Consider the following 20,196-nt stretch of genomic DNA (forward strand, 5'->3'; position numbering starts at 1 on the left):
CTCTCTCTCGCTCTTTCTCTCTCTCCCTCTCTCCCTCTCTCTCTCCCTCTCTCTCCCTCCCTCTCTCTCTCTCTCTCTTTCTCTCTCTCCCTCCCTCCCTCCCTTTCTCACCCTCCCTCTCCCTCTCTCACCCTCCCTCTCCCTCTCTCTCTCTCCCTCTCTCTCTCTCCTTCCCTCTCTCTCCCTCTCTCTAAATGAGCGTAACGCATTCTGGTGCGCCAGTGGCCACGAGGCAGCAGCTGAGCGCTCACATTGATGAAGAAGTGAAGAGTTGATGATGTTTTTCTTCCTCTTCATCTCGTTCCTGTGACAGACAGAGAGGAACAAAGCGCAGAAGACGGACTGGTTGAATCCTGGAAAGAGGAAGAGGAAGAGGAAGAGGAGCATCAGAGGATCCGTGCGCGGACTCTGCTCCGGAGTGGAGGATCAGAGAAAGAAGGAGTTGAAGGACTACGGGGGGATTTTGCTGGAAAACTTGGAGGAGGAAAGTGGAGAGGAGAGCAACTCCGCCATGCAACATGAGTAACGACAGCAACGGAGCGGGGGGGCTGCGGCCCCTCTGGACCTTCAACGGTGAGTGAGAGAATACGTTGGTTCAACTTAGAGAGCAGCACGTGCACAGACGTCGACATGCAGGCTGTGAGCGAGGCTGATGGTCATTGGTACGGTGAAGCAACAATACATGTCTATTCATGTATTCATGTTAAGAACACACACACATTGATCATTTAGTGAATATTGATGAATAGAAGAAGTTTGTGGATATGAAGTTCAACACTGTTATTGTGTGGAGGACAGGTCCACGATCTGTTTAAAAACCAACTAAATGTTGTGGGATCAGCAGGTAAGATATGCTTTGATATCTGATCGATAATCAACACGCAGCAGCTTCTCCTCAGAGGAGACAAGTGAAGATGATGAGAAAGAGGAGGAAGGAGAGGTGGTGAAGGAGGAGATAAAAACAACAGAGGTCTCCTCGTCACCTCGTCTCCTCTCCTGCTCTGTGTCTAAAATGACTCTACAGCATCAGTACATATGGAATTCTGACTCTCACTCCCTGGTGGTGTTCTTGTTCTGCTGAGGTTGCAGTTGAATGGCTGATAACTTGTTCACTGCGAGGTGTTGATAACATAATATTCTATCGTAGTTCATCTCAATACATAACACACTCTGTGACACCTGCTGTGATTAAGTGTCCCAGTGGATCTGTTTCATATCAGAATTTGTGATTGAAGGTCTTAATCTTTTTCATATTTACTGCTGCCAGACATTTGAGTGAACGGGTGAATATGTGTTCCTCTCTGTACGTAGAGTGACTGACAGCTCTGAGTTCTAGAGGAGCAGCAGGGGGTTGATGTTACGGTCCTCTTCTACTCCATTTTCTCTGATTCCTCCCCTCCGTCAGCGGCTCCTCTATTCTCCTCGCTTCCTTCTCCTCACCTCTCATGTCTCCTCTCCTCCTGCTCTTTTAGTTTAATGCATTCACCTCCAGCGTAAAGGCCGTGTTTTAAGTGTGTGTGGATGAATCCTTTTGAATACGTGTGTGTGTACATGACGTGTGTATACTGTAGACGTGTGTTTGTGTACTTCAGCCTGCAGCAGGGTGTGTGCTGGGACTCTGGATGAAGTGGATGCATGTCTCTATCAGCACACCAGGATGTCTAAATATAACGTAGTCTATGTGTAGTCCTGAACGTTGACCTGTGGACACGTTCACGTCAGATGAAGTCCTGAGTGGTGCTGACGGACACGTCCTGCTCCAGACATTGTGGATCTGATTGATGCTTGAATGGGCTCCTGTCAAGAGGAGCATGTGTGTGTAGAGAATGGATGTTAATAATGTTATCATCATCATTATTATTATCATTTTGTACAGTGTGTGTGTGTGTGTGTGTGTGTGTGTGTGTGTGTATGGAAATGGCGTCATACTGATGTTGGTTTCCAGTCTTGCTCCTCACCTGCTGTAGTGGGTTCTACCAGCCTGTAGTGGTTTCCACCAGCCTGTAGTGGGTTCTACCAGCCTGTAGTGGGTTCTACCAGCATGTAGTGGGTTCTACCAGCCTGTAGTGGTTTCCACCAGCCTGTAGTGGTTTCTACCAGCCTGTAGTGGGTTCTACCAGCCTGTAGTGGGTTCTACCAGCATGTAGTGGGTTCTACCAGCCTGTAGTGGGTTCTACCAGCATGTAGTGGGTTCTACCAGCATGTAGTGGTTTCTACCAGCCTGTAGTGGGTTCTACCAGCATGTAGTGGTTTCTACCAGCCTGTAATGGGTTCTACCAGCATGTAGTAGGTTCTACCAGCCTGTAGTGGTTTATACTAGCATGTAGTGGGTTCTACCAGCCTGTAGTGGTTTCTACCAGCCTGTAGTGGGTTCTACCAGCCTGTAGTGGGTTCTACCAGACTGTAGTGGGTTCTACCAGCCTGTAGTGGTTTCTACCAGCCTGTAGTGGGTTCTACCAGTATGTAGTGGGTTCTACCAGCCTGTAGTGGGTTCTACCAGCCTGTAGTGGTTTCTACCAGCCTGTAGTGGGTTCCACCAGTATGTAGTGGTTTCCACCAGCCTGTAGTGGTTTCCACCAGCCTGTAGTGGTTTCTACCAGCCTGTAGTGGTTTCCACCAGCCTGTAGTGGTTTCTACCAGCCTGTAGTGGTTTCCACCAGCCTGTAGTGGTTTCTACCAGCCTGTATTGGTTTCCACCAGCCTATAGTGGTCCACTAGAGGGAGCTGTGTCTTCATTCTCTGTGTTTGGTCAAAGTGAAAAAGAGAAGTCAAATCGAGGGACACCTGCAGCCACTGAGCTACGCTCTACTGTCTTTAGGACAAAGTCAACCAGACATTTACCAGCATCCATTACTGCAGTACTATGTATTTGTTTTGAATCGTTCATAATTGTTCATAACCTTCAGATTGCTGACTGTGTTATTTAGTGATCTTCATTGATCATTTTAATAATTTTTTATATTTCTCATTGTAGGTAGTTTTTTTTATTTGTTTAACTTGTGGACAGAGCCAAGCTAGATGATTTCTCCTATTCCCAGTCTTTATGCTAAGCTAAACTAGCCGGCTGCTGCCTTGTAATTTATATCTTATTCCCTTTAGAGGACTGACATGAGGATGGTATTGATCTTCTCGTTTAACTTTCAACATTTAACTCTCATATAACGCTTGACAAGAAAGCAAAGAGACACATTTCCTGAAAGAGCTTCTCCTTCGTGTCCCTCTCGTACGCCTGAGACATGTAGACATGTGTCAGTTATCTCCTTCAGAGTGGAGGCTGTGGTCTTCTTAGGATTATGACGCTCACTCAGAATAAGTGACACGTTTTCAGAGTGTTCGAGAAGTAACTTCTCAAACCACAACAGAGTAATCTTCCTCATCGTCTGTGGCTGTAGAGGAGTGAAGAAGTCATTCTAGCTGCATACATCAGCCGATTCTATTCAAACTATAACTTTGTATTACTCAAAGGTGTTTAGGATGAACGCAGTGAATTTGTTCTGTGTTTACAGTCAGAATCATTGGACGTGCTGCTGTAAGGAACAATACATGAACATGAAGCTTCCCTCCATCCACCGCAGCTTTGATTCAGTAATGACAGACTCTTAATTAATTTAAACTAGCATTACACTCTCTAGTTATAGTTCATTGGACAGCAACATCCTCTATATCCAACATATTTTGAATTGAGAGTGGCCGTATGAAGTCTGCAGCCCCGTTTGAAGAAGAGTTGTAGTGGAAGCAGGCTCACTGCAGCACTAACACCGATGAACCTGATGGCTCACACACATCTGCTCTCATTCGGTTCTGTTTTTCACAGGTTGCACGTTATTGATATTATCTTGAAAAGACATTCAGTGCATAACAGGTTAATCGCAGCCACAATAAGCTATCTTTTGCCAAATATTAGTTCTTTCTTGCACAGATAGAACTTTATTTGCATTGTTCTAACAAAGTGACTGCACATTTTATTTGTTTTTGTCTGATGGAACAATCTGCTTTACACAGATGGAGGACTCAAAATGTTATTTCAATAAAAACTCAACATGGACCATTTTGTTACAATTTTGTTGGGGCGGTGGGGCGTGACAGAAAAAGTTTGAGAACCAGTGGTGTAGTGTGAGGGAGTTCAGCTGCAACATGTTCCCACGTTCAGCACTCGAAACACCGCAGATGTGATGCAGACTAACTATTGACTAAATATAGACTAAACTATATATTACTTACAGCCTCCATATTTAAACTGTATATTACTTACAGCCTCCATATTTAAACTGTATATTACTTACATCCTCCATATTTAAACTGTATATTACTTACATCCTCCATATTTAAACTGTATATTACTTACATCCTCCATATTTAAACTATATATTACTTACATCCTCCATATTTAAACTGTATATTACTTACATCCTCCATATTTAAACTGTATATTACTTACATCCTCCATATTTAAACTATATATTACTTACATCCTCCATATTTAAACTGTATATTACTTACATCCTCCATATTTAAACTGTATATTACTTACATCCTCCATATTTAATCTATATATTACTTACATCCTCCATATTTAAACTATATATTACTTACATCCTCCATATTTAAACTGTATATTACTTACAGCCTTCATATTTAAACTGTATATTACTTACAGCCTCCATATTTAAACTGTATATTACTTACATCCTCCATATTTAAACTGTATATTACTTACATCCTCCATATTTAAACTATATATTACTTACATCCTCCATATTTAAACTGTATATTACTTACATCCTCCATATTTAAACTATATATTACTTACATCCTCCATATTTAAACTGTATATTACTTACATCCTCCATATTTAAACTATATATTACTTACATCCTCCATATTTAAACTGTATATTACTTACATCCTTCATATTTAAACTATATATTACTTACATCCTCCATATTTAAACTGTATATTACTTACAGCCTTCATATTTAAACTGTATATTACGTACAGCCTCCATATTTAAACTATATATTACTTACAGCCTCCATATATAAACTGTATATTACTTACAGCCTCCATATTTAAACTGTATATTACTTACAGCCTTCATATTTAAACTGTATATTACGTACAGCCTCCATATTTAAACTATATATTACTTACAGCCTCCATATATAAACTGTATATTACTTACAGCCTCCATATTTAAACTGTATATTACTTACATCCTCCATATTTAAACTGTATATTACTTACATCCTTCATATTTAAACTATATATTACTTACATCCTCCATATTCAAACTGTATATTACTTACATCCTCCATATTTAAACTATATATTACTTACATCCTCCATATTTAAACTATATATTACTTACATCCTCCATATTTAAACTATATATTACTTACAGCCTCCATATTTAAACTGTATATTACTTACATCCTCCATATTCAAACTGTATATTACTTACATCCTCCATATTTAAACTGTATATTACTTACAGCCTTCATATTTAAACTGTATATTACGTACAGCCTCCATATTTAAACTATATATTACTTACAGCCTCCATATATAAACTGTATATTACTTACAGCCTCCATATTTAAACTGTATATTACTTACATCCTCCATATTTAAACTATATATTACTTACATCCTCCATATTCAAACTGTATATTACTTACATCCTCCATATTTAAACTATATATTACTTACATCCTCCATATTTAAACTATATATTACTTACATCCTCCATATTTAAACTATATATTACTTACAGCCTCCATATTTAAACTGTATATTACTTACATCCTCCATATTCAAACTGTATATTACTTACATCCTCCATATTTAAACTGTATATTACTTACAGCCTTCATATTTAAACTGTATATTACGTACAGCCTCCATATTTAAACTATATATTACTTACAGCCTCCATATATAAACTGTATATTACTTACAGCCTCCATATTTAAACTGTATATTACTTACATCCTCCATATTTAAACTGTATATTACTTACATCCTTCATATTTAAACTATATATTACTTACATCCTCCATATTCAAACTGTATATTACTTACATCCTCCATATTTAAACTATATATTACTTACATCCTCCATATTTAAACTATATATTACTTACATCCTTCATATTTAAACTATATATTACTTACATCCTCCATATTTAAACTATATATTACTTACATCCTCCATATTTAAACTATATATTACTTACATCCTTCATATTTAAACTATATATTACTTACATCCATGACACTTCTCCAGCTTAAACAAACTTGTGTCATTACACACCTTTCTCTTTCTCCTCAAGAAAAGAAACATAAATGCACAAATCCATTGTGTTTGTCAGTGTTAACTCTTCTGCTATAACTTAGTATCGTGATTTGAAGCTCAATCATAAATGATATTATTGTATATTGCTGGTTTCCTGATACTGAAACCTGATTTTGAATGTAAAATGTCTTTTTAATGGCAGGGTTTCTAATCTTGAGAAACTAACTAAAGTACGCTTTTAAAGTGATCCAACCTAAAAAGTCTATTCCAGTGAGTGAAGCTAGAAAGAAAGACTCAAAGTGTTCAACAGTGACAGTCCGTCAAACTCCAAAAGACACGCCCCCAAAATGATCATGATGAACATGAATAATAACCAACATGGTTTTCTTCATTGAAACATAAGATAAGTGGTCTGAGGTCACAGTGTGAGCTGCCTCTGCTGGTCGATAGTTCACTTCTGAAACATGTTGTTCTAAAGCTCTGGTAACAAGAATCAGCAGGCCCTACCCCCTAAATAAGTAACAAAACATTAAAGGATACAAAAAAGACTTCATAAATTCACCGCATTATCATATGGTAAACCTAATGACCTCTCATAATTGATGGAATTCTACAACATTCTGTTTTAGTTCAAATGTAATTTTCTCACCTGCCTTCAGTCAACCTTTCATCATTTCTGTTATCCTTCAGTATAAAGCTGCATTTAATACACATTCTAAATTGATATTCAGCATCTTAAAACTAATCAGATGAAGATCACTGTTCCATCACCTGATATCACAGCTTTACTGCATCAAACATCTGGTGAGCCTCCATGACAACAGCAGGAAGATGCACGGTTCACTCAGATCACCTTCTTTTAGACCAGACATGAAGAATCATTGTGACCTGAAAGGATCTTCTGAACTCTATTGTTGTTTTATATACTCACCTGAACACTTCCACGCTACTAGACTACTAAAAGTTTCCCATTGTTTTACAATAACTCTTAAACATCATTTATGAATCGTATTTCCTGAAAACCATCTTACTTATTTGTAGCAGGCTGGCACACTAACAAATTCATCCCACTATTAATCTTTTGTTTAAAGCAGATCATATCCTACTTTATGTTTCAGTGAACTGGTCATACCTCATGAGTTTATAAGTTTCACATTTCCACACAAAACATAATTTATCAACCAAAATAATGGTTGTTTGATTTTCTCTGGTTTGCTACTTTAGCAATCTTTTGTTCAGAAGACTTATTATACTTATTATATTATAGAAGAACGATTGTGATGGAGTGGGGAGGGACATGAACCAAGTAATGAACTACAGTTCAACACCTGTGGAAATGAAAATCTCTCTATCAGGAGATTTTCATTTCCACGGTTGTTGAATCTGATCTGTATTTGTGGTATTGGTGGAAAATATTCCTCCCATATTTGTGTTTGAGATCGCTAATAAGTGCCACATAAGAATCAAATTCTAGTCTTTTCTCAAACCGACAGATGGACATGTTTTGGCGATGGCTTCGACTGGCAGATGAGGCTTTGTTAGCTAGAGAACGAGTGGAAGAAGAGAAGCTGTGGAGCTTGTGAAGGACCTGATGTCCTGACCCTTGTTCTCCCTCAAGCAGTCGTGGAGGGAGGACCAGGTGAAGCAGTAAGGACCACGGAGCAGTGACTACTCAGCAGGGTGCAGATGGCTGCTTGATCTGTACAGCTGGCTGGAGGAGAGGGAGGCGCTGAGCTGGAGTGATGCTGAGACACGTTCATGATGAAGCTGACCTAGCCTGCTCTTCATCAGATGAACACGTGTGTGGACAATAACATACACAATGATGAGATTTGACCGCTAAGCAATAGCCCGAGCTGCTTGGCCCAGACCGGACGTAGTTAAGACAAGGCAACATGAAGTCCATTCCCTTAACAAAGTCCGACTTAGCAGTTAAGCCCAGGCTTATTAAAGACCGGTCGATGCCACCTGTCAGGGAGAGGAACGTCATCAGAATCAGACATTGGCTTTGCCAAGGTGAGGAGAACATCTGGTATTGATTCTGTACTGAGATGAAGGTTGACAGCAGAGCAGTTAGCTCATGGAGATCCTGGCAAAATGTGATTGGTTTATTTCAAAGATTCAACGTGCATAGTCAGCTGATTAAGTTCTGTGACGGTGGCTAAGTGGAGAGCAGGGCCGTCCTTCAATCAAAGGATCAGCGGTTCGATCCCCGGCTCATGAGAAAGACACTCAACCCTGATCTGCTCCCGTATCTGTGCCTACGGTGTAGATAGATACTGAATTGTAAGTCGCTTTGGATAAAAGCGTCTGCTAAATGACCGTAATGTAATAATTACACATAACGTCTATCACACGTCCTGGGAGAGGATCCTCCTCTGAGGTTTCTCCTGTTAAAGGTTTGTTTTTGATACAAAATTAATTGAATTAAGCGGCAAAGGGAGAGAAGACAGAACATGTCAATGAATGAGCAAGTAAATAGATTGAAGGATCTTCTGCGAAGCTTGATATGACTCCAAGTTTTTGATGAAATCTCTATTATGGTGGGTGACTTGCTTGAAACGTCACAGTAAATTGAAAAGGAACCTCTCACCCAAATGCCCTTCTAAAGAGAATCTAGTGTGTTATTGTCTCTTGGATGCTTTATATCGAGTTGATACTTGGAGATATTTGGAAAACACAAATGAAATGACTTAGTGGAAGATAAGAACCTTTAACGGCATCAGAAAACATCCCATTAGTGTTTGTTTGCGATAGCGACTGTCACTTCCTGTACCTGAAGCTTATGAATAATTCTGGGTGAGTGTTTGAATCTCATTTGCATCATTACAGATTACCTTTAAAGTGTCTCCCACCGGGTCAAACAGGCTTCTGAAGCTTCTCTGATGATTGTGATTTACAGCCCTGAGATATTGCAGCTTCAGGCAGGACTCTGTTTGGATACTTTTTCCTTAACCTTTCGATATATATTCATCTGATTGAATCTGATCCAAAACAATTCTTAGTGTTTCTTTGTTCTTGGGTTTCACATACGACTTTGTGAGCTTGCACTAGGTTCTGCAGACAAGTTTAATGAAGGTATCTATTGTTCTACTGGCAGGTGTTGCAATCATTAAAGGGGGCAAGGGTCAAAACCGTGAAGACGGTCCAGACCGGCAAACAAATATGACGAGGTTTAATTACGATTAATGAACAGTAAAAGGTGGAGTGGAGTGATCGCACTCAGAAATAACAAGTTTGAATAGTAAGCAACATAATTCAACTTTAAATCCGCCTCTGTGCACAAGATCATCCAGATCCAGACACGTCAAGTGTCTGCGTTCATGAGAGACGGGTTCACTGGACTGTACTAGTTTGGTTCTCCAGTGAATATCTGAAAGAGTGTCCTTGAGATTACAGAGGTGAAAGGTATTTTTCATTATTTTCTAATGTTTTTATTGACAAAAGGAACAATCAATAAAACTAGGAAGTAGTGTGCATATGGACTGCAGTTTAGTGAGTAACATGTGTGTTTGCATGAGCTCGTGAACAGGGTCCTCTGGGGACATATAAGAGCATGTATTCAAAGGAGGTGCAGCGTGTTTTTTCATGTGTCTGCATGTTAAGATAATAGACCGTCTAATGAAGCTGTATCAGCGCCACTAGCATCCTGTACAACCTGTGGCTCTTTCTACCCTGTACTGGCCTAGTTTTTCAGGATTCTGCAGTTGCCATGTTGTTTTGACTGCGTGGCTGTGTGCGTGTGTCTGGATGTGGATGTGTGCGTTTCAGCCCCAGATGTTGTAACTGGCACACTGTGAGCTGGCATCAAAACGGGCACAGAGGGATGTGGAGTTGGGGGGAGGATGCAAATGGGCGATGGAGGGATTAGGGGCTGTGGGGTTTGTCAGGAGGATTCATGGCGACTGTTCAAAGAGAGGACCACTATGTGCATCAGACCCATCAGCACAGCAGACATGGTGCGTTACGTTGATGGTAGCCTCACACAACTCTGTTATTGTACAGATTCAATGCTGTGGACATTCTGCAACAATGTTCATGCATGCTATTGGTTTGTGCTCGCCATGTATTTGAATACCATCTGAACTGACTGAATTGATAATCCTCAACATGCTTATACACAAAGCTACACTCTTCCTCTATCAGAGAGCTTGCTCTCATCGTCTCACTAGATTCAGATGTTCTCATCTAGATGAGGGGGAACATTAGATGGTGCCTAATTACCTCTTCTGTGCAAACAGACAGAAGTATGCACTGATGGATACAGAAAATGATATTTCATCACAACGGCGCTGATGAAACGTGGATACGGTGACACTGAGGGAATTTAGTTGAGGAAAGAAATGCAACCGAAATCTTTCCCATCAGAAGTGCTGTAATTGTTACTGATGTTTATCACAAAGCACACTTTAATAGCATGAAGTGTGTCCTGTTGAAGTGGCTCCAGAGCATGAAGGGACCGAGCAGCACATATAATAATATATACATATATATAATATAATAAATATCATTGTGCTTAATTAGCCTAACCTGAAGCTGGTGTGAAGGTGTTGAGCCTGGACTAAGCTGGATGAAGTTCAGTTTAAAGTGCGTCCATGTCGTGTGTGTAGAGACCTCTGTCCACAGGGAAACACCTGCACATCAGAATAGCTCAACCTGTTTCTTTGCCCTCTTCTCAGTTTACACAGTGCACCACAGCCAACCTCTGGTAGGGAGAGAAACACACAGCTTACTTTAGTTACTTCTTTGATCTACTTTATTTTGGAATATTTCAATTCCAAATGCATTCAGTTGACTATTATACTTCTTCTTTGCCCTGGATCTGATAGGGTCTGATAGGATCTGATAGGATCTGATGGGTATGATAGGATCTGATAGGATCTGATAGGATCTGATGGGATCTGATGGGATCTGATAGGATCTGATAGGATCTGATTGGTATGATAGGATCTGATAGGATCTGATGGGTATGATAGAATCTGATGGGATCTGATAGGATCTGATAGGATCTGATGGGATCTGATGGGATCTGATAGGATCTGATAGGATCTGATGGGTATGATAGGATCTGATAGGATCTGATGGGATCTGATGGGATCTGATGGGATCTGATAGGATCTGATAGGATCTGATGGGATCTGATGGGATCTGATAGGATCTGATGGGTATGATAGGATCTGATGGGATCTGATGGGATCTGATAGGATCTGATAGGATCTGATGGGATCTGATGGGATCTGATGGGATCTGATAGGATCTGATGGGATCTGATGGGTATGATGGGTTTTGACTTTTTGTGAATTTTGTTCATACCAAAGAGAATATCCTGATGACAAGGAGGCCGATGAATGCCACAAATTCTCTCGGCAGAGACAGAGCTGCATCCTACTGGATTATCTTTTTCAGATTTTTATAAATGTGTTGATTATGGGATTATCAGTCCTCAAGGAACGAGTCCTGTGTTTGTGGAGCCTGCTGCATAAAGCATGCCACTGGCTGAACGGGGAACTAGCTTCAATTTGTGGTCATTCAAACACTGCTGTGTGCTCTTTCATGAATGTTCTTAGCCATGCTGTGTTGGTCAGTCGGTTGTTTGGTCCACAGATTGAAACCTCTCAACAACTATTATATTGATGGCCATAGTGTGGCAATGAGAGGCCAATCAGATAGATGAACCCATTCAGAACTACGTTCAAAGGGTGTGTGTGTGTGTGTGTGTGTGTGTGTATGTGTGTGTGTGTGTGTGTGTGTGTGTGTGATGGGTGATTTCAAACTGAGGATTCATACCATGTATAAGTATGAGCTGGAGAGACAGACTGATGCTGGAAAGAGAAGCTCCATTACAGTGTGAATGTGTCAAAAAGAATAGCTAATGCTGCTAGTACACACACACACACTCTCACACACACACACACACACACACACACACACACACACACACACACACACACACACACACACACACACACTCACACACAGTACACACACAGAGCGCTGCTGGCCTGCACTGTGAAGTCTGGATTGGCAACGCTATGATGTGCTTGGGGGGTCTAAAACTCTCTCTTTTACACACACACACACACACACACACACACACACAGCAAACCAGTGGAATGACCAAATGAAAACAAGAGAGCGTTGAAGGGAAAGGGAGCGGAGCGTCACATGTGATATTGTTTTATTGGGATTACCAAAGTCTCCCTCTGACACAACTTCATCTTCACCTTTTTAGAAACGGGCGTCCATCGAAGACGGCTCTCATGGCCGTGTCTCCTTCACTTCTCTAGAAAGGACCCGGTCTTTGTGGGGTTTTGAAGTACACCTGTTGTTGTAAACAGCGTTTCACAAGGCGTCAAACTGCTTTGACGCTCTTCTCGGATCTTGTTTAGAGTTTGGAGCGTCTAATGAGGACCCAGCAGCCGAAGCTCCTCATGTCTGCAGCCTCACTGTTTGGAAAGAGCCAAAAGGAGTAAAGAGCTCAGGGTTCTCATTAAAGGAGGCGCTGCTGTCTCCTCACTACTTCAGGCAGTCTGTGTGTCTCTGCAGGGAGGCGTCTGTACTCCTCCAATAACTCCCATACATCTTTACATATACATCTATTACAACGTTCATTCATATATCAATCATTACAGAAATGAGCTGATAATGGAGATCTGTAAAATACTGAAATACTGCCTTTACAGTAACTTTTTGTTTTTTTCTTCTGTGTGTTGGCATTTCAACTCCGATGCCTGTGATCATTCATCACTGTCGCTGTGTTTTGGCCTTTAGACTGTAGCAATGTTACACTCAGTCAGGTTACTTTGACTTTTAATAAGAACTCTGACAGTCTGCCCAATTAAGCACAATGTGTATATTGTGTGTATATAGAGCTGCTTCATACAGGACACTGACAGGAAAAGGTCTCAGAGAAGGACGTCCTGCTGTCATCATACTGCACCCCAGTGTGAACCAGGTCTCTGAAGAACGCATGCTACCGTAGCTACAGAGTCCGGTATGTCCTCTTTAAAGGCACTGATCCAAACATCGATTAGTGGGCGGGGCACGGGGCTCCGCCTCCTCGCTCTCTGGTACTCTCTGTTTTCAAGGCTCTGTTGGGATACAGTGACCCAACATCACTGGACTCTGTGTGATGCTGCATCGACTGCAGACACTCTCTTGAGATTCCCACATCACCAAGTCTGCATGGCCTAACAGTTGGTACAGCAGTGCTTTGGCAGTCAAGTGCTCCCCATGAGGCTCACAGAGGCTGCAGAAAGAATTAGACACATTAGAAGTCATGCAAACACAAAGGAATACAACACACATCAGCAGACATTCAAGAGGACAGTGACTCTGCATGGCCGGTCCTCAGACTAGGAGCTCTGCTGTTGGAAGTCCACCAGTCTAACGGGTACGTCTTCCAGTCTGCTCGTTACCACTGAACATCCTGACCCACCACAGTGCAACTGGAATCCAGCTGATCTCATCATGTTTGATATCTCATGCACCTCCAACGTCTTTATAGTGCTATTTGTTGATTAAGAAAGGTCTCTGGGAACCTGTAAAAACGTTGTAATTATTATAGCTGGACTTCACTTTGTGATAGAAGAGTGCATGAAGAGAATAAAGAGAGGATGAAGAACTCTGTGAAACATGTAGCTCAGTAGGAATGTGAGTGTTAGATAGTGTGACCATATGCAGGAATATGTATCACAGCACCGCATGCAGCATGTGCACATGCTTCTTTTTGTATGTGCACGTGATAAACAAAACTGGGACACTTTGGTTCAAAGGTGTAAAAGTTCAGGTGGACGGGTCAAAAAGTCAGTAAGTTATTTATAACTTACTGAAACACTGCATGCACTAGTCCACCTTCGCCCTCTCTCTGTCTCTCTCTCTCTGTCTCTCTCTGTCTCTGTCTCTCTCTGTCTCTCTCTCTGTCTGTCTCTCTCTGTCTCTTTGTCTCTCTCTCTCTCTCTGTCTCTCTCTCTGTCTGTCTCTCTCTGTCTCTTTGTCTCTCTCTCTCTCTCTGTCTCTCTCTGTCTCTGTCTCTCTCTGTCTCTCTCTCTGTCTGTCTCTCTCTGTCTCTCTCTCTGTCTCTTTGTCTCTCTCTCTCTCTCTCTCTCTCTCTCTCTCTCTGAGTGTGCGAGCTGAGAGCAGGTGGTGGTGGCAGAGCTTGTGCGTCGTAGTGTTTTCTTGTTAATGTTATATTTTTCACATAGTTTAATAATCACAGTTTCACAGTAGTTTATAGTTTAGTGTTGGGGTATTTTGTGGGTTTTTTTTATTTTTTTATTTTCTTTTCTCACCGGCGTCTGCCGGTAGCGTGGCGGACGCCATGGCGAGCGGGTGCTACAAGCACCTCACCCGCAAGCACGGGGTTAAGGTGTGTGCCACGTTCCCCTGCAGCGTGGAGGACATCGGCCTCGCTGTGGGGGAAAAGGTCGGCCACGGCGGCGTCGTGTCGGCCGCACGTATGAACAGAGCCGTGGTTGTGTTCCTGGACCGGGTGGAGAAGGTGAACTCGGTGGTCGAGACGGGCATCACCGTAAACAGCTGTTTCGTGCAGGTACTGCCTTTATGCCAACCCGCCACCAAGGTAGTCCTCTCGAACGTCCCCCCCTTCATCACCGACGAGTTCCTCAGCAGAGAGCTGTCCAGACACGGGAAGGTGGCGTCCCCGATCCGCAGGATGTTGTCTGGGTGTAAGTCTCCATTGCTGAAGCAAGTGGTGTCTCATCGTAGACAGCTCTATATGATACTGAACAACCGGAACGAGGAGCTCAACCTCTGTTTCGTTGTTAAAGTAGATGATTATGACTACACCATATACGCCACTTCAGCGGGCATGAAGTGCTTCGGTTGTGGAGAGGAGGGACACTCGGTGAGGGCCTGTCCGGAGCGGAGCGAGCCGGCTCCGCCCGGCCCGGGAGCGGCTGCGGCTGCTGACGCGGGGGCCCCCGCCGCTCCACCGGTACCGGAGTGGCCGAGGGCTCCCGCCTGGGGAGGCGCTGGCGCGGCGGGGATGCCGCTCGCGAGCGGGGTCCCCGCCGCGGGGGTGGCCGCCCCCATCGTGCGGCCGATCGCGGCTCCGCGGATCTCTCCGCGGAGACCCGCCGCTGTGGCCGAACCAACACACGGGGTGAGTTCAGTTGATGCACCGGGGGTGGAGGTAGCTACGGGTGAAAAGGGAGGTTTGGGTGAGGGTATTGCGTGTAAAGAGGGGGTGGTGGGTGAGGAGGTTGTTCTGGGAGGAGAAGGTGTTCTGGGTGGGGTGGGGGAGAAGGAGGTGGGGGGTGGTGTGAGCGGTGTGTGTGGGATGCAGGTGGAGGAGGAGGCAGGTGAGGGGGTCGCGGAGGAGAAGGCAGGTGAGGGGGGCATGGAGGAGAAGGCAGGTGAGGGGGGCATGGAGGAGAAGGCAGGTGAGGGGGTCGCGGAGGAGAAGACAGGTGAAGCAGGGGGAAAAAAAGAGAAAAGAAAAGACGGAGGGGAGCGCAGTGCGCTGTGGAGCGAGCAGGTGGAGGAGGCGGAGATGGAGGAAATAAATAAGGGTAAAACAAAAAGTACAATAAAGCGCAGGAGGTCAAGCAGGGCGGTGGCGATGAGTGTGGGTGTGACTGATGAGAGTGCGAATGATGAGTGTGTGTCTGATAGCAGCGATGTCCCGGTTTTTAGCAGCAGTCAAAAGAAAAAGATGTTCACGTCAGAAAAATTAAAGTTGTTTTTAGCCCAAACAAAAAACCAGCACGGGGTAAAGGTGGGTGAGCACTTCCCGGACCTCGGTCTTTTTATTGCCTCGGCCAGACTCCACATGAGCCAGAGGGAGGAGTCTGGCCTCACAGACCAGGAGGCTTTTAGACTTAAAAAACTAGTGCTTAAGGCAAAGCGTCAGCTGAGCAGTGATGGAAAGGACAGCTTGGGTTATTTTATCTAAGTTACTGTTTTATTGTTTGGTTTTTACTTTAATTTTATCCACCATGGATGTTTTTAAAGTGGGCCTTTCCAACGTCAACGGTGCCAGAGACGTCCGGAAGAGAACGTCTATCTATGAAACATCCAAAATGAAAAAGATAGACGTTCTCTTCCTACAGGAGACGCACAGTGATTTTAACAACGAGTCTGACTGGAGGAGGGAGTGGGAAGGGGAAGTCATTTTAAGCCACAACACCTCCCTTAGCGCAGGAGTGGGCTTCCTCTTCTCACAGGCTTATAAACCCAACGCACTGGAGGTCCAGCATTTTATCGAGGGGAGGCTTCTTTTAGTCAAAGCTCGGTTCGACACATTTTCTGCTGTTTTTATCAACGTTTATGCTCCAACATCCGGCGCAGAGAGGAAGCAGTTTTTACTCAAAGTGAATGACGTTTTAAATGGTTGCTCCACGGAGGATTTTTTATTCTTGGGGGGGGATTTTAACTGCACAGAAAATGCAATTTTAGATCGTAATCACGCAGAGCCTCATCCGGCCTCTCAGCACGCCTTGAAGCAGCTGGTCCGCTCTCACGGCCTGGTGGACGTGTGGAGGAGGATGCACCCAGACTCCAGACAGTACACCTGGTCCCACCTCAGAGAGAGCAGGGTCTCCTCAGCCAGGTTAGATCGTATTTATTGTTTTAAGCATCATTTTAGCATTTTTAAGAGTTGTGCTATTATGCCTACTGGTTTTAGTGATCATTCTCTGGTTTTAGCTCATGTTCTTATCAGGAACATTTTACCCAGAAGTGCTTATTGGCATTTTAATTCTGTTTTAACATTTGATAAGAGTTTTAGAGAGGTTTTTATTTATTTTTGGGGTGCTTTTAGACAGAGGAAGGGCGAGTTTAGTAATCTTAGACAGTGGTGGGACCATGGTAAGACACAAATAAGACTACTGTGTCAACAGCACACTTTAAACGTCACACGGGATAGCACCAGATCTATGAAAGATCTGGAGACCGACATAGTGGAACTGGAACATTTAAGTGAGTCCACAGGAGATCGAGGTTATATTGAAAACCTCAAAGAGAAAAAAATGGCTGGTCAGGTCCCGGTTCCTGAACATCACAGAGATGGATGCTCCCTCTGGCTATTTCTTCAGTCTGGAGAAAAAGAACGGGCAGGGGAAAGTAATCCATGCGCTGCTGTCTGACACAGGGCAGGAACTGGCGGAACCAAGCCAGATACGAGGGCGAGCTGTGAGCTTTTATCAACAATTGTACTCCACAGAATACCAGGAAGAGCCAGCTCTCCTGGAGAGTTTCTGTGGAGGACTGCCCCAGGTCTCTGAAGAGGCCAACTCACAGCTCGAGGGCCCCCTCCAGATGCAGGAGCTGCTGACCGCCCTGCAAAGCATGCAGGGGCGGCGGGCTCCTGGCATCGATGGCCTTACAGTTGAATTTTATAAGGCCTACTGGGACATCCTCGCAGAGGATGTCTCTAAGGTTTTTAATGAGTGTCTGGCTGCTGGTTCCATGCCAGTGTCCTGCAGGAGGGCAGTCCTCACATTGCTGCCCAAAAAAGGAAATCTGCAGGACATCAAAAATTGGCGCCCTGTGTCCTTGCTCTGTGTGGATTACAAACTCCTGTCCAAAGTATTGGCCTCCAGGCTGGGGAAAGTTATGGAGCAGGTTATCCACCGGGACCAGACCTACTGCGTCCCTGGCAGGTCCATGGTGGACAACGTCCACCTAATTCGAGATGTTTTGGATGTCTCTAGTTCATTAGGTGTAGACGCTGGTTTGATTTCCCTGGACCAGGAAAAGGCTTTTGACCGCGTTGAGCACAGCTTCTTGTGGAACGTGATGGAGAAGTTTGGGTTCAGCGCGGGCTTCGTAGCTAAGATCAAGGTGCTGTACAGGGATGTTGAGAGTGTGCTGAAAATCAACGGCAGTCTGAGTGCTCCTTTTAGAGTGTGTAGAGGGGTCCGGCAGGGCTGTGCTCTGTCTGGGATGCTCTACGCTCTCTCCCTTGAACCTCTCCTCCACAAGATACGCTCCAGCACTCAGGGTTTGTTTTATCCGGGTTTTAATAAAGAAATGATTTTATCTGCTTATGCAGACGATATTATATTTTTTATTAAAAACCAAAGTGAGGTCAACATTTTAGCAGGCATTATACAGGATTTTAGCTCAGCATCAGCAGCGAGGGTCAACTGGGGGAAGAGTGAAGCCCTCGCTGTCGGTGAGTGGCGCGGCGGTCTCCCAGTTCTCCCCCAAAACCTGGAATGGAAAAGAGGAGGTCTAAAGTACCTAGGGGTGTTTTTGGGAGCAGACCATATAGTGAAGAAGAACTGGGAGACCGTCACAGAAAAGGTCGAAGAAAAACTTAAAAAATGGAAATGGCTGCTCCCCCAGATGTCGCTTAGAGGGAGAGTGCTGGTTTTAAACAACTTGGTAGCATCCCAGTTGTGGCACCGGTTAGCTTGTGTGGACCCCCTCTTAGGATTACTTGCGGAAATCCAGAGGAAGATGGTGGACTTCCTCTGGGGGGGTCTACACTGGGTGCCACAGGGGGTGCTGTTTTTAGCCAGAGAGGAGGGGGGACAGGGCCTTGTCCACCTGGCCAGCCGGACTGCCACTTTTAGACTACAGTTTATTCAAAGGTACCTCACAGGCCCGGCAGATCTGGTGTGGAGAGATGTGGCCAGCAGCATCCTGAGGCGTGCCAATAACCTGGGGTTGGATGATGCTCTGTTTTTAACTGATCCTAAATTTTTAAAACTAACTATGTTGCCTCCTTTTTACCAGGGCGTCTTTAAGTCATGGACCCTTTTTAACCAAAAAAGGTGCCCGAAAGCCAACTCTCTGCGCTGGTTGTTGAGAGAACCACTGGTCAATGGAGCAAGGCTGGACGTCAGCAACCACACCACGCACGGCCTGACGGCGGCGCTGATCCAGTCTGGAACCTTGACCCTGCAGCAGCTGGTGGATGCAGCGGGGCCGGCACTAACCGACACCCAGGCCCTGGGTTCTCTGCTGGGGCTGCAGTCTCTCCGGGTGGCAAAGAGGATCCTGGAGCTCTGGTCCAGCAGGCTATCAAAGAAAGAAAAAGACCTCCTGATGGGTGACCAGACCAGGACCAGCCCGGACGCTGCAGACCCCTACCCGGACATCATCCTGAGCCCAGGGCTGGGAGAAAAGACCGGCCCCCTTCTGAGAGTCATCCACGCAGAAAAACTAACAATAACGAAAGCGGACAAAGAGACTCTGTACCGCAACTGCGTGAAGTGCATCCACCAGGCCGGACTGAGCGGCAGACCTCCCACTGTGTGGACCAAGAGATGGGGACAGGACGGACCCGGCCCACAGTGGAGGATTTTGTACAAAGCCACCCTCAAAAAACGGACAGGCGACCTCCAGTGGAGAATCTTGCACGGTGCCGTCGCTTCCAATGCTTTTATTTCTGTTATTAATCCAACTGTTCTTAGCGGGTGTCCATTTTGCGGAGTACGTGAGACAATTTACCACGTTTTTACTGAGTGCAAGAGACTCACCAGTCTCTTCTCTCTTTTAACATCGGTTTTTACACGTTTTAACGTTGTTTTTACTGAGAGGATTTTTATCTTGGGAGCTGGCTACAACAAAAATTTTAAAATCAAGTGGCAGCTCCTCAACTTCCTCTCAGCCCAAGCCAAACTGGCCATTTACACCAGCAGAAAGAGGAAGGTGGAGCAGGGGGTGGGGCAGGAAGCGGCGGCAGTGTGGAAGACGAACCTCCGGTCAAGACTCCGGCTTGAGTTCGGATTTTATCGACAGGTCTCCGATCTCGAGTCTTTTAAAGAGCGTTGGTGTTTTAAAAACACACTGTGTGAGGTTCTTAACGACCAGCTGTCCTTTTCACACTTTTTACTTGACTGATGTATTTTAAAAACAAAAGAAAACAGTTTTTTAATTTATTTTTGTATTTATTTACATTTGAGACGTCTTGTGACTGTAAAAATTTA

At 44.0% G+C, this 20,196-nt stretch overlaps 1 protein-coding gene across 1 annotated transcript in view; it reads left to right on the top strand.

Moving 5' to 3' along the window:
- Nucleotides 1-249: 249 nt before the first annotated feature.
- The window catches only part of chrm4a (cholinergic receptor, muscarinic 4a), a 62,571-nt gene continuing 42,624 nt past the window's right edge, over nt 250-20,196 (top strand). Inside the window, exon 1 of the mRNA XM_068704671.1 lies at nt 250-573. Coding sequence (XP_068560772.1) covers nt 519-573 — 55 coding nt within the window. The 5' untranslated portion in view covers nt 250-518. The remainder of the gene's footprint in view (nt 574-20,196) is intronic.

Source organism: Cebidichthys violaceus, unplaced genomic scaffold (assembly GCF_023349555.1).
Source record: "Cebidichthys violaceus isolate CVI_PGR_0920_01 unplaced genomic scaffold, fCebVio1.0.p SCAF_98, whole genome shotgun sequence".
NCBI lineage: Eukaryota > Metazoa > Chordata > Actinopteri > Perciformes > Stichaeidae > Cebidichthys > Cebidichthys violaceus.